This window comes from Varanus komodoensis, unplaced genomic scaffold (assembly GCF_004798865.1).
Source record: "Varanus komodoensis strain SLA01 unplaced genomic scaffold, ASM479886v1 scaffold8, whole genome shotgun sequence".
Classification (NCBI taxonomy): Eukaryota; Metazoa; Chordata; class Lepidosauria; order Squamata; family Varanidae; genus Varanus; species Varanus komodoensis.
In genome coordinates, this window is record NW_025336481.1 from 16,414,747 (window position 1) to 16,440,081 (window position 25,335).

Below are 25,335 nucleotides of genomic sequence, written 5' to 3' on the forward strand. Positions count from 1 at the left end.
CTTTACAAATATGCAGCATTGACTGATATGGTAATACCAGGTCTCACTTTGTATACTTGAGCCAACGCAGTTATGCCATTTCCTTGCTCATTTTTCCAGTTAGATTTTCTTAAAGGTGCCATACATACATTTCGAGCACAATTTAAGGTGTCAATATGACATATACAGTCCTAAACGGTTTAGGACCTAGATATCTGAAGCTACATCTCTTTCCTTATACACCTGTCTGGCTTCTAAGTTCTGGCTCTGAGGTCCTTCTTTGAGAACCTTCTTTGAAGATCAGAGGAGCAGCTATCTGGAGAAGGGCCTTTTCTGTGGCGGCACCTCAGCTCTGGAACCTGCTCTTCAGAGAGGTGCATCTGGCACCAACCCTTTGTTCATTTTGGTGCCAGGCCAAACCCTTTTTATTTTCCCTGTATTTTAAGAATTAATTGTGATTATTAATATTGTTTTTATTAGATTTATATTCTATTGTCTATTGTCACCACTGTTTTGTATCACCATCTCTGAGACTTTTGTAAAGGAAGGGATAAAAATGCCCCAGATAAATGAATAATAAATAAATATGGCTGCCAATATCAAGGCGGTAACAAAGCCTACCCTGGGGCCAACCAGCCTTCTAACATCAGTGCAGGGTCCCACATGGGCTTTAATTAATGTCTGAACTATTTCATAGTGGTAGCAAGCTGGAGGTGGCAATGAAAGGACATTCCAGAAAAAGCTAAGTCTGAGGATCTTCAGATAGCAGGTGTATGTTGCTCTTATGTGCTGTCAAGTCATCTGAAGCTTATAGCAGTCTTGTGAATGAAAGCCCTCAAAAATGTCCTATCCATGCCATTCCTGTTTAGCAGCTCTAAATTTGGGGCTGTGGCTTCCTTCAGGGAGTCCATCCATGTCCTATTTGGTCTTCCTCCTCTTCTTCCACCTTCAACTGTCCACAGCACAGTTGTCTCCTCCAGTGAGCCTTGCCATACAAGTACTTGTTGGCTGTGTCATCTGATCCTGCAGAATCACCCCCTGGATCATCCGCACCGGGGGCAATGCAGCACAGCCAGAGGCAAATCAGCAGCCCCACCCACTTGCAATAAGTCTTGTTGCCATTGTCCCTGTCCTGAGACTGCTGAGGGCTTCACAGTCCAGCTACTGGAGTGTTGCAGCCAAAATGCTTTGATGGTGTCATCCCAGCTTTCTTCTAAAAGCTCAAATTGCTTGCAAAAGTGTAGCTTTGACAAAGAAGAAAAGTATCCTGAAGTTTCCTGAAATGTGCATTTCTTCTATCTAGCTTGCTGCATCTAGGAAGAATTCCAGTGTTTTCATTAGATCAGGGGTCTCAAACTCAACTTACCTGGGGGCCGCTGGAAGTAGAGTCTGGGTGAGGCTGGGCCACATCAAGGATTCCACCCCCGCGGTGGTGGTGGGCCGCTCATCCCGTGGCCGGCCCAGGCGCTGCCAGCGCTTTGAAGGACGCAGGGCCCCTCCCCCGTGCCCCACCCGTCCTGGCAATTGGCCCGCGGGCCACGAGTTTGAGACCCCTGCATTAGATGGTTTGGTGAGAAAAGATTTAAATAGGTAGAGAATAGAGATTCATCATTTTATCTTTGATTCCTTATATATCTAAATCCTTTCACACCAAACCATATCCTGATATCTTGAAGAAGCCCACAGTAACTTTCCTGCCAAGATTCATTTAAAATTGGTAACTCGGAGATAGAGAGACATACGGATGCACAGTATTACTTTCATGATTATGTAGCTCACAGTGGATGAAGCTCCAAGCCTGGATGCAGAGGGATGAAGGCTGAGCATCTACAGGGCCTCGTAATAGGCAAAAAGCTTCCTGCCTCAACCCCAGACAAGACATGAGTGCAGAGAAGAAGGCTGGATCCTTCACAGTAGGGACTAGCTCAGTGGCAGAGTACCTCCTTTACTTGAAGAAAGTCACTCCTGGCATTTCCAGGTAAATTGCTGCCCATTCAAGTAGTCCATTTTAGGCTACATAAACATATGGTTTTGTACACTGTAAAACTGCACTGTAAATACACTGCATTCTCACTTCACAAGGAGTACCATGCAAACAAAACCATCAGCCATAACCACAATCCTTAAATCCGAGACAAACCCAGGGAGAGCACAGGGCACCTGAAAAACAAGTTATGTTTGAACAATAAATAAATAAGCAAAAGCTTATGGAACATTATGATACATTAAAAGGGCCTAATTTACCTTGCAAACTGTCTCTGATTGCTTTGTGGTTTCCTAAGTTTTGCACCGGTTTTACTCATTTTAAAGGTTGAAAATGCTTTCCTAAGTCTTAGTTACTGGCAATACATGATGGTTTAAATGAGAAATGCTGTCATTTTGGAATTTTTGAGCACATCTGTTTTGCTCTTGGCACTGCCTACCCCTGGAATTTGGCCCCTGCAAGGCATTTCCAAAACTGAATTTGGTCCCCAGGCTGAGAAATGTTCCATGCTCTGGTGGCTGGTGGCTCCAAAGTCAGTGAGGCAGTGTATCCACTCCAGTTTTTTAGTCTGATTTTTAGGGGGCTATCCATGGTGCTGAATCTGATATCAGCACATGCAGAAAAGCTCCAAGGGTCCAGCTTGATAGACCCCCAGAGTTTTTCTCTAGAGGAGAATCTTCTGGCTTGTAGATCCACTTTTGCTGTTTGCATATTGGTAAACTAATAAACCAAATAGCAGAAAGACACTTCAAATGTCCAGTGCTCTTTCATCCAAAGAAGACACAGCCCAGGAGCACTGCCTCTGGAAGTTCTCATTGTTTGATGATGTTTATAACAATTTACACATTGAATTAGAAAAGGAACAGGAGTAGAAAATCAGATTAGCAACCTGGTTTTACTTAGAAGCCTTCTCAAGATCAGGAAACCCACCCTAAGTATGGGAATCCTCCTATACAGTGGTTCTTAATCTCTTTCGTTATGAAAACTGCATTCTGGTTTGCTTTTTCTTTAGATGCTTCCAGATGGATGGTTCCAAGCTCTGCCAGTCAGAAGGCATTTTACAGCTATTTTGTCTTTTATTCCTTAACAAGTTTCCTGCAGTAAGAAAAAAACCCAGGAGGACTATGAGTGGAAGACATCTGGCCCCTGCCTTAAAATTATGTCTATGAGGCAATATGATGATGTAGTAAAAGCAAAAGGGAAGCATCATTTGTTGGCCAAATTTATATTTTCAATCCTAAATTGCAAAGTAGGTTGCTTCTTCAGCAGGTAGTGGAAACATCAAAGGCACATTGTGCTCTTCAACATTTTCCTGGGGATCAAGAAAAATGTGTTATGAAACAATCACTATGGTAGATTTCACACATGCCTAGTTTTGGATCGTAACTGGTTCCCTGCTAAATAACATATCAATCCTTCTCCTCCACAAAGCAATTCCCTGAAATGTATGAAGGCTCGGTAAGCAGCTGTTCCTGTAAATAGTCCCTTGTTGTTTTGTCTTTATTGGCGACAAAGCCTATTAGTATTTTAAATAAATAACCACTTGCTTTCATTGAGCATTATGTAGAGTCTCATTTCGATCCTTGTTGTTGGAACACCTGCTTTACTCTTGCATTTACAATCACTGTGTACATTACTTATACAGTGGAGATACAAATGGTTGTGTGTTTTATTAATGTGCATTTGCAGCCAAGCTTTTCCTAGATGCTTGAGGCAACAAGAAAAGGTGAAAATAACAATAACGTATACATCCCATTGTTAATTCAATTAGAGTTGCTGAAAACATAAATGTTTTAAATTGCCAGCCTTTCCTTGAAAGCAGCACACACGGAAAGCTCTTACAACATTTCTGAAAGTTGATCGTGCTAAAAAGAAGACACAGCTCAGCAAAATAATACCATGGTGTGCATGCATATGGCTCAGGCAGAAGGGATGAGGGGAAATTGCTGCCTTGGTTAGTCAGTCCAAAGAGACAGACTGATGTGCAAGGTCTTGCACTCGGGGCATAGGAATAGCTGTCACAAGTACAGTTAGGGGACAAGAGCAGCACTTGTGAAAGGGACCTCGGGGTGCTGGTCGACTGCAGGCTAAACGTGAGTCAGCAGTGTGATGTGGTGGTCAAGAGGGCGAACACCACCCTTGATTGCATAGCCAGAAGTGTCGCTTCTAGATTGAGAGAGGTATTACTACCACTCTATACAACTCTGGTGCACCCGCAAACAGAATATTGTGTTCAGTTTTGGGCCCCTCATTACAGAAAGGATATAGCCAGGTTAGAGTCAGTGCAGCGTAGGGCCACAAGGTTTGTGGCCGGTTTGCAGGGGATGCCGTATGAGGCGAGACTGAGGGAACTGGGTCTCTTCAGCCTGGAGAAGAGGAGACTCAGAGGGGATATGTTGGCGACATACAGGTATGTGAGGGGGTGTCACACGGAGGTGGGTAGAGACCTGTTCTCCCCTGCAGAGGAAGGCAGGACGCGCTCCAACAGAGCAAAGCTCAGGGAGCCAAGGTTCCATTTAGATGCCAGGAAGCACTTCCTGACAGTTAGGACCCCGAGGGTGTGGAATGGGCTTCCACAGGAGGTGGTTGAGGCCCCATCGGTGCGGGTGTTCAAAGATAGGCTGGACATGCACATGGTGGGCATGTTGTGAGTGGAGCTGGCTGGAGCCAGGGGTCAGACTAGATGGCCCGGGAGACCCCTTCTGACTTGCTCAGTTTCTATGTTTCTATGTGCACAATCACCACTGCCTAGTGTGGTCTATTTAAACCATGGTGGATTGTGGTGTGTGTCATTTTGAATATTCAGCCCCCAGCAGGAGAGTTTCCATGGTTTGTCATGTCATCTAACCCAGGCAACTGGGGCTGTCTGAACACCCCTCAAATAACCCAAGGTTTGTTGTAGGGTTTATAGAATCATAGAATAGTAGAGCTGGAAGGGGCCAGGAGCACCATCAGGTCCAGCCCCTTGATCACTGCAAGATTCCAAGTTAAACCATCCCTTTCAGTTGGCTGTCCAGCTTCCTCTTGAATGCCTCTAGTGTGGGAGAGCCCAGAACCTCCTTAGGACACTGGTCCCATTGTTGTCTTGCTCTAACAGGGCTCTGACGGTCAGGAGGTTCTTCCTGATGTTCTGCCAGAATCTGACTTCCTGTAACTTGAGCCCATTTCTCCATGCCTTACACTCTGGGATGATTAAGAAGAGATCCTGGCCTTCCTCTGTGTGACAAATTTTCAAGTACTTGAACAATGCTATCATATCTCATCTCAGTCTTCTCAAAACATGCCCAGTTCTCTCAATCTCTCCTCACAGGACTTTGTTTCCAGTCCTCCGATCATCCTTGTTGCCCTCCTCTGAACCCTTTCCAGCTTGTCCGGTTCTTTCTTAAGCTGTGGTGCCCAGAAATGGACACAGTACTCCAGTTGAGGCCTAGCCAATGCTGAGCAAAGGGGAACTAGTACTACACAGGAGTTGGAAGTAATTCTTCTATTAATGCAGCCTAAAGCTGCCCTGTTTTCTGATTAATGCTGCCCTTTTTGCAGCCACATCACATTGTTGACCCATATTCAGTTTGCGATCTACAACAATTCCAAGATCCTTCTCACTCGCAGTATCGTTGAGCCAAGTATTCCCATCTTGTAATGATGCACTTGGTTTCTTTTTCCTTGGCATTTGTCCTTATTGAATTTCATTCTGTTGTTTTCAGCCCAGAGCTCCAACCTATCAAGATCACCTTGAAACTTGTTTCTGTCTTCCAGGTTATTGGCTATCACACCTAGTTTTAGTTCAACTGCAAAACTGACAAGCGTTCCCTGAACTTCCTCATACAAATTGTTAATTAAAATGTTGAAGAGCACTGTTTGCAGTGAATGAACCAATCTAGATGGCCAGATTTTAATCTCTTGTAGTGGCTGCCACATGCCAGGTGCCATTTCCCTAATCACCTGCCCAGGCATGGCATGTTGTATTGGCCAAGCCCAGGTGCCACAGCACAAATTCCCCCTGATCTGCTGCTGTTGTTACATGGTTGTCTTCCCACCCCTCCCCCTCCCCCAATAAGCCATGCTGCCAGGATTCAGATATCACAACCAGCACTGCTTGGACGGGTAATTAGGGGAATGCACCTAGTCCCTGCTAGCATAAACCAGGGATTAAAACAAGTCACTGTGGTTTAAGTCATGATGGCTTACTTGTTCATGCAAACTGGCCCAGTGCAGGCAGTTTTGTATGTTAAATTTTACAGATGCCTGACTCATTGTGCATGATTTGGTGCAATGCATAAAAATACAAAAAGCATTAGGTAAGCAGTAATCAGATATTGTGTGAGGAAAATATATCTTGGCTAAGTTAGCACTTTGATCTACTGGTGACTTAAGTATCCATCAAACAGCCCTATATCCCCTGACTGCACTTTGCTTACTTTGTCCCTCAAAACATAATGGGGACTTTTAAGAACCAAGCCCTTTGTCAGCAAAATCTCATTTTCTGATCCCCCTTCAATTGGCTTTTCCCTCAATTCCTAAATTAATGGCATGTAATCCTAGGACCTCTGGGGCAGTGTGTGAAGACAATGAACACATGGCCAACACATGCTTTCAAATCTGTGCATCCATTCTGAGGAACTTAAACTGTGACCCTGTCACAGCTTATTTCTAGGACTAACTCTGCATGTGGAATTCTTCCCCACTGGCTTAACAGAACAACTGAGTTTATAAAGAACAAATAAATTTTCCTGTTTTGCTTATGGAAACAGAAGAGTCACAAAGCCAAAATCACTGTGTATTTGCCTCCAGCGTAGCTACTGACTGCAGAATTGTGCTGCATTTTATTGCAAGAACCAGGAAACAGTTAGGAAAACATTTCAGCTTCAGGATTGAAAGGAACAGAAGGTAAGATAGCTCTTAAGCAATAAAAAGTAATGAAAAGGGGTTTAGATTTGCTTCTGCAGCTAAACAGAAGCACAGATTGATTAATTTGCTCAGAGAATCCTTTGCCAATTAAAAATGTCATTGAATGAGGTGAAGGGATTTTTTTTAACAAATTGTATTTTCAGAAGCATCTATTTTTCTATCTGAATTAAGTGATGATGGTATTTGGTATGGCATTTGTTGGTGAAACAGTTCCACCGGCCGATGACAGAAGAGCTTACAGTACAGTGTCAAGTTGGTCCTACGGTATGAAAAAAAGGGATCAATTCAAGTGTACCCTTCAATATGATGAATATACCTTTCAAGAGTATAACTTCTTATATGTATGATATTTCAGGATCCATCCTGAAAAACCACCCTCCCATCTGTTAATATGTGCAAAGCTGTGGAACACAAACTTTGGTAATGACTGAAGAAAATTGTGAGCTCTGAACATAATTGTCATTGGGTTGTGAACTCTGGGTTATTTAAAGTATAGTTGCCATTAATGTGCAAACTCAGGATGACCGGTTGTTTCACCAGAACACAGAGGTGGCAGGCAAGAGAACCAGAAAAAAGGGATCCAGGAAACAGTAGAAGGAGGGAAACAAAGTTGCCAAGGATTAAGAAAACAAAGAACAGCTTGTTTGGTTATCTGCCAGACAATGCCTGGGCAGGGCAGTAAACCATCGGTTCCATAAACTGTGGGTTTATGCAAACCAGAACTGGGAGCCAAATGAAAGTTATCTTTATTTTGGCCCAAGTGCAGCATTGCAAAATCAACAGATATGATCCATCAATTGTCTTTAAATAACTAGAATTTGTTCCACATGTTTTTTTTCTTTTCAAAATAGTTACAGCGTTCACTATACTGCTAAATAATTTTACCAATTTCCTGGAAAGTAAAAGGAACAGTGTATAGTATGCAATTTCCAAACAGTTTTTCTCCTGTCTTAAGTAAGAACCTTAATTCTGAAGATTTAATGGTTTGAGTGGGTTTGTAAGAGCACTGTGTGTCTGCTTAACCCCTGGTCATTTCTTTAGTTTTTCATATAGCCCAAAGTTGCCTTGACACAAAACTAACGTGCAGCAGATGAGCTTTTTAAAATAAAGGGTCAGAGTATTAATAGTACAAGGAGTACATAAGGTGACACGTGTGCCGGGAGCCTACTGTTGTCCAAGCAAATTCATGAAAATACGTGAACAAGCTGGTAGATTGGAAAGCAAAACAGACCCAGCTCACAGCGATGCAGCGACACCTGGCGGCGCAAGATCATGACGACCATCGCATTGTGCAAGTACTTCTATGGAGAAATACGGTCAGACAATCCAAATTTGCAAAGAAAATGTGATAAACTAGAGCAGAACTTTGGCTCCATTCAAGAAAATGTTTAACAACGGCGTAAGCTTATATAAGTTCCACAAAGGCTTACCCCCAAGTATGGCAGAAGGCACTGAACTGCTGGCAAGTTCAATCCCCAATTCCAGTCAGCGCTTATTTAAGAGCCAGTGCGGCACAGCAGTTAAGAGTGGCGGACTGGGACTCAGGAGAATTCTGGTTCTAGTCCCCACTTGAGCCATTAAAGCCTCGAGGGCGACCTTGGGCCAGTCACGACTCAGCCCAACGTTCCCCGCAACATTGTTGAGCGAATCAAACGTAAATCGTCTTGTAAATGTAAACAATTATGCAAATCGTCTTGGGTTCACTGAAGTGGGGGAGCATATGAAGTCACCGCCATCAAGCGACTCAGATATACAAATGATGAGGCCAAATACTGCAATTCTATCCTATCATGTGCCCAATAGTACACTCCTGCAATCCGAAGTAAGACCCACTGAATTCCCCACGCCTTACTCCAGGGTAAACGCTCTTAAAGATCACACTATAAATATGGCTGGGTTTCCACCCCTAGAGATATGCGCCTTCTTTCACAATCCATGACTAACGAAGTCACACTGCAGCAATGGAGGTTTCAACAAAAATCCTTTCTTTTGTGTATGGTAGAACCAGAGGACGTGGCAGGAGATACGGAGTACTTCATAAAATTCTTTCTCTTTATAAAATTCTTATCTAAAGACGGAGCCAGAAAACAAACCCAGCAACCTAGATGTATCTTAGGATCACGCTGTGTAACGAGCTGCGCCTATCTGTACTTGCATGGCCCACAGCGCATGGTACACGCGCTTGAATAAAATCGCCGAGGACAAACGCGCCGCAGTGCGTTGTCCCTTTCCAGTGTCTCTTTCCACGTTTCCCGTGCAAAGGAGATTTGGAGTGGGGGAAGTGCGAAGAGCTTAACGCAGGCGCGCATATACACCCCCCCCCCGCCGCGGGAGAGGGTTGTTTCTTGAACGTTTGGCCCCGATGCGTGCTCACGTTTCGCGAGGGTGTGCTCGTTCCTCGCTCACTCCGTTCGAGCGTGATTGTTGCATGAAACGCCTGCATACCAGAAACGCGCGCCGCTTCCCTGTTCAAGATGTGCAAAAAAGGCGTACGTGCCCATTGCTTGGGGTGGGGAGCGCGTGTAACCTGTTGCGGGCGGTGCATCCAAGCGCCTGTTGCATGCAGGACGCGCTTTGCAGCCGCTACCATCGCTGCATGTGCAAGGGGGGAGGGTCGCGTACGCCTCCGTTGCGTGCGCAGGGTGTGTTCTCCTCCCTCCACGAGGCCTGCCTCTTCTCCCTTACGCGGGAGTCGTGCCCCCGGCAGCGCCAACGCGAGCTCCCCCCGGGCATCCCTAGATGCCTGCGCCGCCGTTACCATGAGCATGTCCTCGCCTTCCAAAGGGGCGGCAGCGGAGAGCGTCCCGTGGGCGCAGCCCCGCCGCCTCCCCCTGCGATCCGGGGGCGCGGTGCCTCCGCCTCGCTCAGGGCTGCTCGTCGCGCTCGCTTCCAGGCTATTTCTTCGCCTGCTCCGCCCGCCCAGGAGAACCGGAGGCGCCGCTGTCGCAAGTAAGTGCGCTTCCCCTCTCTCGCTCCAACGCCCCGGCCCCGGCCCCCTTGGTCTCCGATAGGCGACCCGCTGATGCCCGCTCTGCCGAACTTCCTGGCCAAGTTTCTGTCGAACTTTCCTCCGAGCCGAGAAGTAACGTGCAGCCTGGTGAGACCACCGGCGCGCCGGCAGCCACCAGTGTGTGTCTTGGATCGTCCCGGGCTGCTCCGTCAGAAGGGGCTCCCGCAGCAGATTGCATGCATGCACGACGACCGTTTTCGTGCCCCCCAGGCCTAAAGAACAGGGCAGCTCCGGTTGCTCTTCCACCCGCCCTTTCCCACACAAGTTTATAGATCAGGGAATGTGAGACTTCGCGTCCGTGCTGGAATACGGAGCGGGCATTGTAGTTAACCTGGATTAATTGATGCGGAGAGCGGGTGCTGTTGCGGCGTGGATTAATGTTGCTGTGCTCCCCATGTCCGCAGAACGCTAGCCTGGAAGCCTCGGAAACTGCGAGGGAGGGGAGATGATATTAGGATGCTTTTATTATGGCCATTATAATCACCCGCGTAAAACTAACCCGGTATCCAGGAACATAGGAAGCGGCCTAATTCTGAATCGGACTAGCCCAGGATTGCCGGCATGGACTCGCAGCAATGGCTCTGCAGGGTTTTAGGCAAGGTCCTTGCCTAGCCCAACATTGGAGAGGTCGAGGGTTGAACCATGGACATTCTCAAGCAAAGCGTGTGCTCTGTCAGTGACCTGTGGACCCATCTCTCTTATACTAGGCCCCCTAGATGGGAAGGGTCTCCTCTTTGGTGGCGGTCCACCAGCCTGCCCCCTCCCCCCATCCTAGTCCTGTAAGTATGTGGCGTGATCCTGTGCGTGACTGTTCAGAAGAAACACACAGATTCAGCGGGACTCGCTTCCAAGTAAGCGTGCATGGGGTGGTATTTTTAATGCTGCATGACATCATACCTTTGCCCCTTTGCTTTGCTTTGCACGACTCCTTTCCCTTGCCAGCCCCGTCTTCATTGCGGTGAGGCTTTACAAGGGGACCCGAGTGCTTTGAACAAAACAACTTGCTTTGAACGAAACAGCTTGTCAGTGTTGAGATTCGTCTTAACTGCATTCGTTTCCATGTGTAGAATACCAAATTCCTTTTTTATTTTTGCATCCCTAGATAGCTTTCCTTTGCTCAAAGCTCTGAAGTGTGTTTTAGAACAACTGAACTTTTGCACTTCTGGAGGGCTTTTCTATATCTCTTCAGTTTTTGCTTTAACTGTAATCGTTTGAATGGCAGATGTCTAGTTTCGTGATAGACTTAGCATGTTACTGACTACTGTTTTTCTCCCACCAGTATCTCTTTCTTGCTTTGGTAATCCTTCCTCTCAGTTTGAGCAGAGTGCTGCATTGAAGTTAGTTTTCACCTTGCCTTTGATTGCCCTTTGCCTGATTGACTGGGGGTGAAGTGAATTTTGTTTTATTCCACTCTGATACTTATTGTTGTCAAGGTTTTCTGATAAAACTGGCTTTAGTATTTGTGTTTGTTGCGGATGCATTTAATTTGCCTCTGCTCTTTGCAGTGTTTTCTGTTGCAAATGTCCTTGAGCCCACTGCTGTTGTTTTGATACCTGTGTTAAAAACTGTTTGGTGTAACTTCTTTGGGATGAAATATATTTGAGATCAGTTTTACAAGGAAAATATGTATTTTCCACACCTTATTTCTACCTTCTCTCAGCAATATCAGCTCTGTAGCTTGATAGCTGAGCTGATTCATTATATTTGCAAAACAATATATAAGAAGAAATAAAGTTAACTTTCTGGCAAACCGTGGTTTTTCATCAACTGAGTCAATATTAGGCTTTCTACAGAGTCAAAAACAGTACAGAAGTTGTGGATTCATTGCACACACACACACCACAGAGTTACTTGGTATAACATTGTCCAACACTTGCTAATAACGTGAAATAATTAAGCATTATATGTGTTTTTCATGTATTGGCAAAAACTCATCAGTGGTCTCATTTTGTTAGTTACCAGTTCTGCTTTATTGCTCAAAGCAAAGGCTTGAAATGACCTTGCCAGCGTATGAATGAATTTTAAACTTGTTGGATCAGAATATGAAGGTCGCTGTGAGAGGCTGTTGGAGGGAATGAGCTCTTTGCAGGGACTTTTAAGGTATGCTTCAGCTAGTGGAGAATGATCCCTTGAACCTTTGGCTTCTGTGGAGCTTCACTGAGTGTAGTGCACATAGGTCAGTGGGGCTACATAAGTGGAGTCCTACTGGATTGGACCAGCCTTCCATGTGGGTCAACGTCCTGTTCTGCACAGTGGCAAACCAGCTCCCACAGGCTAGGGTTGAAGGCAATGGCCCATTCCTGCTTTTCCCCAGCAACTGGTACTTGGGTGACAAGTCACCCTGCAAAAACTTTTCTTCCTGGTGGAAAAGTCTTGTCACTGTCAAAACTGCAGAGCGCTTTAAATTACAGCCATAATGCCTTCTTTTGTAAAGATTCCTCGTGTTATTTGCACTTACACTGCTCTGGAATATCAATATGAGAGGCAAAATAATATATAATAGTTCAGAAGTTCCAGGGCATCAGGAGTCTGTTCAAACTCTTACAGTTTACTTTACAAAACCTGGTGGCTGATAGTGCACTATCATGTTTATCCCGGGGATGGCTTTTAAATTTGCCTGCACCACAAAATGGTTGTAAGCCCTTTTTCACAAGATCACTGATTACATCAGAGATGCATTGCAGAAATCAACATACTGCAGAGGAAGTTTGGAGGAGAAAAAGAGAGAAGAGAATCCATAGTGGAATTTTAATAGTGAAGTTGCGGCTCCTCTTTTCAGCTCTGAGAGAGGCAAATTTCTCTGCTCCGTTTGGCAAAGTCTTCGTGATTTCATGAGGATAGAGGACCAATCATATAGCTTCCTGAATTTGATTTGGTGGATATAGTCAAGAAGAAAGAAAGAAAGTTCATCACTCTGAATAAGATTAGCTGCTTAGGATATGTACAGATCATTGCGTGTTTACTCAGAAGTAAGTCTAATTTTATTCCGTGGTGCTTGTTCTCAGAGAAGTGGATAGGAATGTATCCTTTATTTCTCAGCTCAGCTGGTTGTAATGTGGTCTCTGTATGTCTCTGGTTCTTTCCCATATCACTGAAGGCAGGGAAATGCCATATTAAAGGAATAAGGAGCCCATTCAGTATTATTTCCTAGTTAAACACATAGTTGCTATACTTCTTCAACCTGAGATCCCCCAGATGCAACACTGACGATGCTGGCCAGGGCTGATAGATGTTGTAGTGCAAAACATCTAGAGGACACTCATTTGGGGAACACTATTATACATTTGTAAAACACAATGGAAAGCTTGTGCTAGGTGCTGTGCAGAGTCATGGCAAAACATAAAGGATGGTTTCACTTTTCTCTTACACACACTCCTGCTTTTCATACAACACCAGTGCTGTGTATATATGCAAACACACACACATTAGTCTCTGTTTTCCTGTAGCTCTCCAAAAGTCCTGTTTCTTCATGCATCTCCAGAGATGGATCATAATGCCATGTACTTCTACTCCATCACATTTCCTCTCCAGTTTGGATCCAAAGTGAACCTTGGAAAGGCTGCCGTACCCTCACTTGTGAATTGAACTGATGACCTTGTAGACAGAAGGAAGGAGTCACATGGGGATCCAGCTGCCTGGTTGTCTCTGATTGATGGTCATCTAAGCCAACTTAAGGGACTGCAGGTGGCGCACTGGTTTAAACTGCTGTGCTGCTAGGCTGGTTGATCGAAAGGTTGTCGGTTCAAATCTGCACAACAGGGTGAGTCCCAGCTCCTGCCAACCTTGCAGTTTGAAAGCATGCAAATGCAAGTAGAGAAAAAGGTACCACTTCGGTGGGCAGGTAACAGCGTTCCGTGCACTTCAGTGTTTAGTGATGCCGGCCACATGACTACGGAAACTGTCTGCAGACAAACGCTGGCTCCCTCGGCTAGGAAACGGAGATGAGCACCGCCCCCTAGAGTCAGGCATGCTGACGTAACATCAAGGAGAAACCTTTACCTTTACGCCAACTTAAGCAAGAATGTTGGAGGTCAGAAAGACAAGAGTTTCAGTGCCCTGAATAGCTTTTTGTCCTTACTCTATAAAAGCCATAAGCAGGCAAATTTCACCATAGCACTTGGAGAAGGACCTTCAGAATGCTTTCTCCATATGCTTCTAAGGAGAGCTCCAATCAGCCTTTGAACACACTCACCCTGCTGGCAGGACAGATAACTGCACTATCTCGAGTTGTCGCCTCTGTGATGCAACCAGTTGTTTCTTATACTGTATAACTTGCTGTTCTGCTCAGCCTAAGGGAAATGCAGTTATCATTAAATTGTCTGCAATGTGATGGTGGCAGTAGCTTCTCTTGTGATCACTAAACATGTCAGTGGCTAAGGTGAGTTATGACTGAGCACCTTTCCAGTTCAGAAGTTTTGCTGTTTTCGTAGTACCATTTCTCAAATCCAAAGGCTCCCCCACCCATGAAAAGAGGTCATTTGCAAGCCAGCCATTCTGTCAATATCATCGGTGTGCTACTCAGGGCCTGTTTAGACCTTGCAGAGACCCCATGCAGTTCTGAGAGAACATAGGACCACCACTGCCTGAAGGTGGAGGCTTGCCCTCTGTTGAGGCAAAACCCTGCATGAGGAGTCAGCTGCCTTATATTAAGTAGCCATTCCTCCCTCTAGCTCAGTGATGCTGGCACTGATTGGTAGCAGCTGTTTGTGCTTCAGAGAGGAGCTTGGCTGAGTTGTTGCTGGAGATTGAGCCTCAGACCTTCAGCACATAGAGCTTGAAAAAGTTCTTCCACACCATCCTTGTGGGAATTGTGAGCCAGTAGGGTGTACATGTGGGAAAGCTTTCTCCTGCAGTGCAGGAGTGGAGAGACTTTAGGACATCAGAATCTGCTTTTTTATTAGAACCTTACAGGGTACTAGCTGAGAAATGGTAGCTTAGAGGCAGAGTTGGTCACAAAATGTCCACTTTAGAGTAGATCCTAGTGCAGTGTAGGCAGTGTGCTTGCCATGGGCAGCTGTATATCTCCAGACACCTTTCTTGGCACCATCAGGGTGCCGCCCCCCAATGTTTTCTCTTTAACTGGTACATTTCTTTAATCAGCAGCTGGGATCAAGCAAAGTGAGAGCCAGCAATTGCAGCTGTCTTGATTTCCCATCAATGTATCTGGGCCTTCGGTGAGCCTCCATTTCTTAGGAAGTAGAGACAACTGTTAATGGTAGGCCAAGCCTTTCCTCTGCAATGCACTCAGCCAGCAAGAAGAAGAAGAAAGAAAACAAGAAAGCCTAAGTAGAAAAGAAGGGTCTGAGCACCAACACATGAATCCTTTGCACCCACAGTTCTCAGCACACTTGCACCCTCACCCTATTTTATGCCAGCAGACTCTTCCCCTCCCTGTCTCTCTCTCACTGTTGTGCACGCACACTCTCTCACACACCATGTATCCTTCATGCATGTGGGCAAGCCAGCAGACATCAGAAAAGGTGTCTGGAGCGATTAGGTGCCTGCAGGCGCCATGTTGCCTGCCCTTGCTGTACATGGTGAGATTGAACTAACAGGTTCAGGTATATGAAAGGGGACTGTGGCTGTACCTTCGGATGGATTTCCTGAATGTGTGAGTTTTTCAGTGCTGATGCAGTCTCAGAAGGTGGTGGACTCTCTTTTATTAGAAGATTTAAGGCTGGTTGGCCACCTGTCAGGGTGCTGTAGCAACAGATTTCCTGCATGGGTTGGCTGAATGATCTTAGAAGTCCCTGCCTGTGATTCTAACTGACATTCCCTGGCAAAGTATAAATTGGTGGAGCAGATAAGGACATGCTTAAGTCCATTTATTTTATGGCTACTCATGTTTTCTCATTAGCAGCAGATGTATGTCTCCAGTCTTGCTGACCCTACTCAGCACTGGGAGGTCTCAATGCATTAAACTTAAATAGCATTTAAATACTTGCTTTTTTATATTTATTTATTTGTTTATTTGAAAGAAGGGCTCCCACAGAAGGGTCAAGCTGGAGACAGGAAAACTTTGTACGTACAGGTTTTCCCAGTCACCAGGTGTTCATCCCGAATTGTCAATGGTGCTTTTGCAGTTTATGTGAGTTGAATGGCAAATCTGCATAAATGCTGGTCAAGGAGACATAATGAACATGCAAACACAGAATGTTCACAAGTAGGCAACTCCAAGAGAGAATTGTGTTTGCTGTGCCTGGTCACCCAGCACAGTCTCTGTGTGCTGAGAGTAATAGTATAAATCTAATGATTGAAGAAATATATACTCTAGTTAAGAAGTGTATTCGTTGCCTGTAAGGGCAAACCCTTCCCAGGTTGGCTTACAAACATAATGAAAACATGTTTAATACAAAGAAAACAATCCAGTATAAAACTAAATGACACAATGCTTTTAGTAAAACAAAAAGGGTTTTAAGATGCTTAAAAACTCATATAAGAAGGGAATATATATAACTTCCTACCAGAGACAATTCCAGAGATGTGGGTAGGGGGCAGATCTTAGAGAAAGACAACCCAAGGGAAAGACGGTGTGAGAAAAGGGTTGGTTTACTCCCAGGAGATAGGTGGGGTTGGCACGTGACAGCAGTTTGTGTTTGGGAACAGGCCCTGGAACTGGGGAGTAATGGCAGAATGGAAAAGAGTCCCCTTCCTGTTCCACATCAGTTTTTCTTGTGTTCTGCCACTGGGTATCCATTCAGTTAGAAGTGTATTTTGTCTGGCTTTAAAATGGGATCCCTGGAGAGCAAGGCTATCAGTGGCTGCTTCCTGTAAAAATTTAAGAACTACCCTGCTGGATCAGGCCAAGGCTCCATCTAGTCCAGCGTTCTGTTCACACAGTGGTCAAGCAGCGGCATACGGGAAACCCACCAGAAGGATATGAGTGTAACTGCACCCTCCTGCCCATGTTCCCCAACAACTGGTGCAAAAAATGACACTTGTCCTGATTTTATTCTGAGATAGATATGCACTTTATATGCACTTATACAAATTGTACAAAATTCACAAAGTCAGGATGATTGTGATCCACATTTTTTCTTTTAGGGAGTATGGATGAGATCTATTCACATCAAAATGTGGACTGAATGAAATCCTCCCACCTGCCTACTCTCACCCCACTCATGGAATATCCTTCCTCCCAGTTTCTGAGAGTCTCCTTTCACTCCTACACCACAGCTCACACCATTCAGCAGAATCTCCTGGCTTTCTGGGCCAGTTTACATGATCAAACAGTCCATCACAGCTTAGCCATGGTGGGCTACAGCACATGCAGCCACCATTTTGAATATCCATTGCAACTTGTTGTGTTGTCCAGACCAGTGGAGGAGGGACGTGCAAGCGTTAAACAACCAATGCTAAACTCATGGCTTATTTTAGGGTTAGGGAGGAGTTGTCAGCCCTCATTTAAGCAACCCCTACTGGGTTCAGATGATACAAAGGACCTGAATGTTCAAAAGTCACCCAGCACATACTGCAATCCAGTGTGCCTTATTTAAGCCATAGTGTCTGTGTAGCATTCCCAGGTACCTGAAAAGGCTGCTCGGAGAAGTCCTCTTCCACTAACAGAGTTGATCCAGTGTCAGTCTGGAATCAACCTGTACAGATTGATTGTGGCATAAACATTTGTTCCTGCTACTTATATGAGGAAAAATACAAACTGAAATTGATTTTTTTATTTTTCTGCTACAGAAATCAATAGCTAGAGCAGCAAAGTGATGTGAAATAACGTGGTGACAAAGATGACTCTTTTACCAGGAGAAAATTCAGACTATGACTACAGTGCTCTCAGCTGCGCGTCAGATGCTTCCTTCAACCACCCTTTCTTTGCTGAAACAGAAACTCTCAAAGGAGTCTTTTACCAAAGAGCCAAACTTATTCAACCGGGGAAAGAGCTCTACACAAGCATCCACCCAGAAGACCGGAAGCACCACATCATCATAAATGTGGGTGGTTTTAAATACTTGCTCCCGTGGACTACTCTTGATGAATTCCCCATGACCCGCTTGGGACAGCTAAAATTTTGCAACAATTTTGATGACATCCTCAATATTTGTGATGATTACGATGTGACCTGTAATGAATTCTTTTTTGATCGAAACCCTGGGGCGTTTAGGACCATCTTGACTTTCCTGCGGGCAGGGAAGCTCAGGCTTTTGAGAGAGATGTGTGCTCTTTCCTTTCAAGAAGAGCTGCTCTACTGGGGCATTGAGGAAGACAACCTGGAATGGTGCTGCAAGAGAAGGTACCTGCAGAAGATGGAGGAGCTTGCAGAAATGAATGACACAGAAGATGAGTTCGCAGATAGCGAAAACCAGTGTGAGGCCGTGGCAGAAACAAAAGCTGGTCTTTGCATGAGAAAGTTGCGGGATATGGTGGAGAGACCTCAGTCTGGGATTCCTGGAAAAGTGTTTGCCTGCTTATCGGTGTTGTTTGTGACCATCACAGCAGTCAACCTCTCTATCAGCACCATGCCTGGCTTAAGAGAGGAAGAGGAGAAAGTAAGTTGATCCTCAGATGGAATAATGCCACCCATTGCAAGCTTATGCATGGCCACCTCTCTTGTCAATGAAGGGCAGACAGATGAATTCGGGATTTTTAATTTTTATTTTAATGACAGAGAGTGTGCCAAAAAGTTCAAATTTAGCCTGAAAACAGCTACATTCAACCCTTTCAAAATGAAGTTAAGTCATTATTGGTACCCTCCAAAGTGGTCTTTGGGGGGAGCAAGGGGGCAAAAATGGGGCCCAGAGCTCCCACAGTTAATTTATTTAAGGCATTTTTGCCCCATCCTTTTTTGAGGTCTCAGGATGGCAAATTACCTCCTCCTGTGCTTTAGGGAATAAGAAGCGCCTTTGGATGTGGGAGAAAGTCTTTGAAAATGGGAACAGTCGGCTTAATGATAAAGCCAGTCATTTTCAGGCCATCAATGTGTCATGACAGATTGAGAGAAATATATGTAGTCATGCAGGCTGGTAAAAATGGTTTGGGCTGATAACCTTGGCAATTTCTTTCCAAGGCTGCTGTGTAATCACAGCCAAACAAATGAAACATCCTTTTTCTGTTAGATCCTCCTTCCCAAACTTACCAACCTCCCATTATGCCGCACTGCCATTCCCACTGTCCTCAGCCTGCATGGCCAATAGTCAGGGATGGCAGGAACTGTAGTCTGAAATCCCAGTGCAGAAACGGAGAGGCTGCATTAGAGTCCTTGAAGACATGCTCACTTTGGCTTGTGCTTTTGAAATAGACCTTGAGCAGCCAACTCCCTTGCCCCAAAAGTGCCATTTTTGCTTGATTTTCAGAGGACTCCACTTGAATAGACAGCACTCTCTCAACTATTCCCAACATTTTGGCTGGCAGAATGCATTGACACACTAGGCAGGCTTCTTGTGGTTTGAAGGTGCGCCTGCCGTCTGCCTATAATCCCCCAAAGACAACGTATGTGGGAGTTTCTCTTTCCCTCTCTCCCACTGCAAATAACCAAAGAATTGGGAATCCAAATGCCCACAGCAGCAAAAATTGGCCACGATTAAAGCTGCATATCAATGCGGCTACAAAGAAGAGCCATTTCATGGAGGATCCATTGCAAGGAGAGCTCTCCCCCAACCCGTCAACTCTCCAGCTGCTCCTGCTCCTGGAAAGGCATGTGAACCTGCTTTGAACTGTTTCATTTATGCTTGAAAGACCGTTCCAGGAAGGCCCGGAGACAGACACAAGAGCCAGCTAGCATTTGTGTACAGCTTCCCTGAGCTTCACTGGGGACAGTACTGTACATTTGCCCAAAGCATAGCAGTGTGCTTGCAAAATTATGAAGGCCTACTGTTAGGAAGCAACAGAATGGAGCTTAGTTATATTAATTAACACAAATCCTGCTGATTTGATGAGATTGAGGGCACGCCACACTTTATGCAGCAAATGCTGGAGCTGTGTGTTCCCTGTACCAAGTGTGTAAAAAAGTGTGACTGATATACCCACATTGCTAAACGGTAATGTTCAGGCACCTGCTCACTATGCAGTCAGATCTAAAAATGCAGGAAGGTTGTCGTTTGTATTCTCAAGGGAAGTAAAAAGCAGAAAGTTACCTTTGCCTCCCTATATTTATTATTTATTAAAAGCTTTTGTATGCCGTCCTATTATACATGATCGCCTATGGTCACTCACCACTCAAAGGACAGGAGAGTGTGGTCACAAATGACCAGAGACCAGATTTTAAATTGGACATGACTACCAACCCAGAATGATTGGTGCTAAAAGACTATTACCATACAGGTTTATAAACTAGAGAGGGAGAGAGGAAACTTGATTAGCCAGTCCTGGCAAGCCACATGGAAAATGTCAGAAGACATAGCCCTTGCAGCCACTGAATTGCATGTCAAAAGCCTTCACTTTAAGCCTAGCAAATGGTCTAGGACAGGCATGTGCAACTCCAAATATTTTGGTCTATAACTCACATTGGGTCTAGCCAGCACCATTGTGGTAGGAGATCATGTGAGCTGTAGGTCAAAATGTCTGGAGTGCGTGAGCTGCTCATGTGTGGTCCAGGAGCATCGGATGCCACAGCACTGCTGACACTAAGCAGATGTGGACCTCTTTCTGCTCTTGGATGGCAAACTCTTGCAAGTTCCATGTAAAAAAGACATTTTTTAAAAATGCTTTAAAATGGAAATAATGCATAGTTTTTACCCAGTTTAGCAACAGTTGTAGATCTTCATGTCTTGCTCCATAGCATTTTCACACTCAGTGTTAAAAAGTTGTAGTGTGCAATAGTATGCCAGTTCAGACAGAGAAAAGGCCAACAGCTGCCCACATTGCCGAGTGGAACTGTTGTCCTTTTTTCTGTCTAAACTTGCGTGGGATTCTGTCTTCACACTCAAAATGACAGAAATAAAAGTAATGAGGATTGAGAAGCCATATGTTGGAAAACATTTGAAAACTCTCACCTTGGACTGCTGTGAAGTTTTAGATCATCTTCGTCAACATTCGTACAGATTTGGCTTGCTGTGCTTTTGTTTTGTTTTTAAAGTCAAGGACCAGTGCTGATTCCTATTATTTATTCATTTTACAGCATCTCTGTAAGTAGCACTTTGCAAAGAACAGGTATGACTGGCCTTACAAGCAGCTTACAGTCTAAAACAGCAGAGAAGGGCCTGAGTCGGGGAAGGAGTCAGTCATAGGCAGCATAATATTCATAAAATTGCAAGTATACATAGGATGGTTGTCTTCCAACCAGGCGTCCTTCCCCAACCTGATGCCTCCTCCAGATATGTTGGCTACAGCTGCCATCACCCACAGCCAGCATGGTCAATGTCTATGGATTACCTGCAGTAAGCTATCAGGTAATGTGTTTCAGGTTTCAGTGCAGACAGGCATCTCTAGGAAGCAAAAAGACCACAGCTGGTGCATGAATGAGAGAGCAGTGTTTCCAGAGGGAAGAGGATGGAAAAAAGAAGTAGGAACTGGGCAGAGGGATGCTGGATAATGTTTGGAGCAGACATCTCTGGCACTTGAGAAGAAACCAATAATTTAGGGGCCTGGGGAACCTTGGTACTAGCTGGGGTTCTCAAGGTGGCAGGGGACAGAAAGCAGCCATGGAGCAGAGATGACATACCCGAGTAACTCTCTTCTAAGGGCACACAAGGGCTCTTTTAAGATAAATTCATGGAGAATAAGTTGACCAAATGATAGGGGGTGGAGCAGTTCCTAGTGCTTGATTTTTGTGCAGGAAATTTCCATTCATTAATATAAATGAATGTATACCAATTGCAATACAATATTAGGCCACCTTGGCAGTTTCAGAGTTATAATTAATGATTTCATGCACAGTTTTCTGAGTTCATATTAATTATTGTGGCACTATTTTTCATACCCATTTTCTCATATTTAAACAATGTCAGGTATAGTCTATGCATATTTAGACTGAAAAAAAATCCACAAAAGCCTTTTACTTCCTAAGGGAAATATAAAAATTAACATGGGATACAAAACAAGTAAAATAAACATGCTAAGTTTAGGGTTAGGGTGGTCAACTTTTCACCCTTTGAATATTTTGACTTAAAAAATGGATAATGTTGGAGGATGACAGGAGTTGTAAGGTGAAACTTCTGTATCATCACAGGTTTCCCACTGCTGTTCTACAGCACCAGAACATTTTCTAGTGTAAAGCTTTTTTCCTATGCAAAATAAACTTTATTTGCATTGGGGAAAAAAGTTCCAGTACAAACTGATACTTTTCCAATGCAAAAAAACCCTGTGCAAATTAATCAAATTTGCATTGGGAATTCTTTGAGCATTTCTTTCAAATCTGGGTGGGGGTTTTTTGGGGCGGGGCACATTACTGTTGATTTTAGCAGTAATACTGAACAGAGCCTCCCCCGCCAGAAGTGGTCTACTTCTGAATACCTGATGGGGAATAATAGGAAATGGCCACCCTCTGCATGGCCTGCTTGTGAAGGCTCTTGAGAAGTGTCTAGTTGGCCACTTCCGGAAACAGAACTAGGCTGCTGTTGATCTAATCCAGACAGGCAATGTTTATATTTCTAGGGAAACCTCATATCCCTTTGAAGGTCTCCCAGAGGACTGTCCTCTGAGGACTCTCACTCTTTGAAAGGTCATCTTGTCCAGTTCCAGTTTAGAGATAAAGAACCTTAAGAATTGTTGTCCACCAACAGCACTTGGAGCTGAACAGGCAAACACAGGGGTGACCTGGTCTTGGTCTTCCACACTATGATGTGATGCACTGTATTTCTATTTAAAGTATAATAATTTTTTTCTGAATTTGCAACTACACACAAATGGGCATGCAGATGTTGTGCAGATCACTGTCCTTAGTTTTGGGGATGCATTTCTTTTTTTTCCCATCGTTCTTCTTCATTAAGCCTCCCTCTGACTTCTGCCAATTAAGTTCAGGTGCTCATGCAGTATCTGTGTTTCCTCCCTTCCAGGGCGAATGTTCTCAGATGTGCTATAACATTTTCATAGTGGAATCGGTCTGCGTAGGATGGTTTTCTTTGGAGTTTCTGCTGAGGTTCATCCAAGCACCGAACAAGTTTGTGTTTCTGAGGTATCCATTAACCCTGATTGATATCATCGCCATTCTGCCCTATTACATAACTTTGTTGCTAGATTCTGCATCTGTGGGCAGTAACAAGAAGCCAAGTTCTGGCAACATCTACCTGGACAAAGTTGGCCTGGTGCTCCGCATACTCCGTGCCTTGAGGATCCTGTATGTTATGCGACTCGCCAGGCACTCTCTGGGCCTGCAGACTTTGGGGCTCACTGCTCGAAGGTGCACCCGCGAGTTTGGTCTCCTGCTGCTTTTCCTCTGCGTAGCCATTGCACTGTTTGCACCCCTCCTGTACGTGATTGAAAATGAGATGGCAGACTCCCAGGAGTTCACCAGCATCCCTGCTTGTTATTGGTGGGCAGTGATCACCATGACAACAGTAGGCTATGGCGACATGGTACCCAGAAGTATCCCAGGCCAGGTGGTGGCCCTGAGCAGCATCCTCAGTGGCATCCTTCTCATGGCTTTTCCTGTCACATCCATCTTCCACACATTTTCCCGCTCTTACATTGAGCTGAAGCAAGAGCAGGAAAGAATTATGTACAGGAGGGCACAGTTCTTAATGAAAACAAAGTCCCAGTTAAACAACGCGTCACCAGGGAGTGACATATTTCCAACTATGTCTTCGGAGACAAGGGACAATGACTGAAACGGAAGTTTCCATGTCTGCCGGTTGTTGAGCAAACAGGCTGCATCTTGGCATTTGCTTCTGGAGGCTTTGGGAGATGTATTGTACAAATAACATACAAAAGGGCTTTTAGCCATTATGACAATGGGGATTTATTCATCATTTTGCGTATTTGCATTATTATTAGTTGGAGAATAAGATTGCTGCTTTTCAGCAGACAGCACAGTCTAGACACAAGATCATGAAATGAGTTTAAAAAAACAGGTATCATTAACCAAAAGGATGGTGTAAAATTATATACAAGGCATAGCTGTTGGCATTTGTAACATAAAGGGGCAAGCCATTTCCCAAGAAAATGACTGAATGTTAATGTTTTGTTCATTTAGTTAAGTGACCTTTTGTTGCTTATTTATACAAATATTTGTGAACTACACCATCTCAGAAATCCACATTTTGGGGTGTATAATTCCATTATTTGTACTGGATTACGCATATATATCATATTTGCAGAATAATTAGTTTTGACTTTATTGTTACTTTTCCTTCCATGCTACAAAAGTTTTATTGTTTCTGTCTCTTTCAGCTTCTGACCTCCTTAGCTTCAAATATAGAACATACCAGATAGCTGTAAATCATTGTCCAAGCCAGGATAAGCAATAGTAGATTTCTTTTCATCATAATTTAAAAGAAGTGCTTCTGGTTGTTTTTGACTGATAAAGCAGCCTTTTAATTAGGCACTTGCTTGCTAACTGTTGACAAGACCAAGCATAGCCCTTCTCACTAGATATGCCCCTGGTTACATTTTCTCTCTTTTTAAAAGAATGTTTATTTTGCAAAGTGGTCGAAACAAGGTGTTTTGTGGAGGTCTGGCATATCCAGTAACCACAGGATTTCACAGTGTCTTATTTACACAACTTCTCAGTGGGTTACAGCTAAAGGGGCCCCATCAAGGCCAAAAAGCTTTATGATTGCCCTGTCATGCATATTGTTCTCTGAACATTTACAAGAAAGCACAGGATAATCATTCACGGTCTCCTGGATACTAACTGCCAGATTGACCTGAAATGGCTGTCCTTCTATTCCATGCCTTATAATGCTAATAACGAAAGGTAGCTAACTGCAAATCAAACACAATATGCACTGAAATATCACACCATGCCAATCATTGTCTCAGAGTTGTTTTCTTTTGCATTGAATAGAAGGAAATAAAACACTTCGATCTAGCTCGATTGCCAGAAATTCTTACTGTCATAGTTTGTGATAATTTACAGATATCTAGTTCCCTTAAATTGTCAGAAGTCTTTGCTGGAAATATAAAGAAGACTGGATGAGTCAGTGGAAACTCTATAAGTCTCCCATGAGCGACACTAAAAGGTGCAGAGCTTTCTGTTGATTGTCTGTGCCTGGCATGATAAGCTCCCTCGCAATCAAACAAGTGCTTGTAGAACACTGAAAAGCAACTAAGGGTCTGCTTGTACCCCGATTCATTCAGGTTAATTCATGCCAATGCAGACTGGTCGTGTTTTCTGTCTGCTAGGAGAACACCTTGCTAGATTTGGCCATGAGCAAAACATGGTGGAATGAGAAAATCTGTATGTCTTTCATCACATACACCTGTAGAATTTGTGCTTGCAGTAAACCACTTACACTATATCCAGTTTATAAATCCAGTTTATAAATTTTGGTTAAACTAGGTAGATAACCAGAACAGTCCGCATTGATAAGATTACCCCAACCATTTGCAAGGGTGTATCAGTTCCTTT

General features: G+C 44.3%; 1 protein-coding gene across 1 annotated transcript; it reads left to right on the top strand.

Moving 5' to 3' along the window:
• Positions 1 to 9,681: 9,681 nt before the first annotated feature.
• Positions 9,682 to 24,740, top strand: KCNG1 (potassium voltage-gated channel modifier subfamily G member 1). Its single transcript, XM_044455443.1, has 3 exons — positions 9,682 to 9,820; positions 17,571 to 18,379; positions 22,823 to 24,740. The coding sequence occupies exons 2-3, from the start codon at positions 17,621 to 17,623 to the stop codon at positions 23,591 to 23,593; spliced, it is 1,530 nt and encodes a 509-aa protein (XP_044311378.1). The 5' UTR covers positions 9,682 to 9,820; positions 17,571 to 17,620; the 3' UTR covers positions 23,594 to 24,740.
• Positions 24,741 to 25,335: the final 595 nt, after the last annotated feature.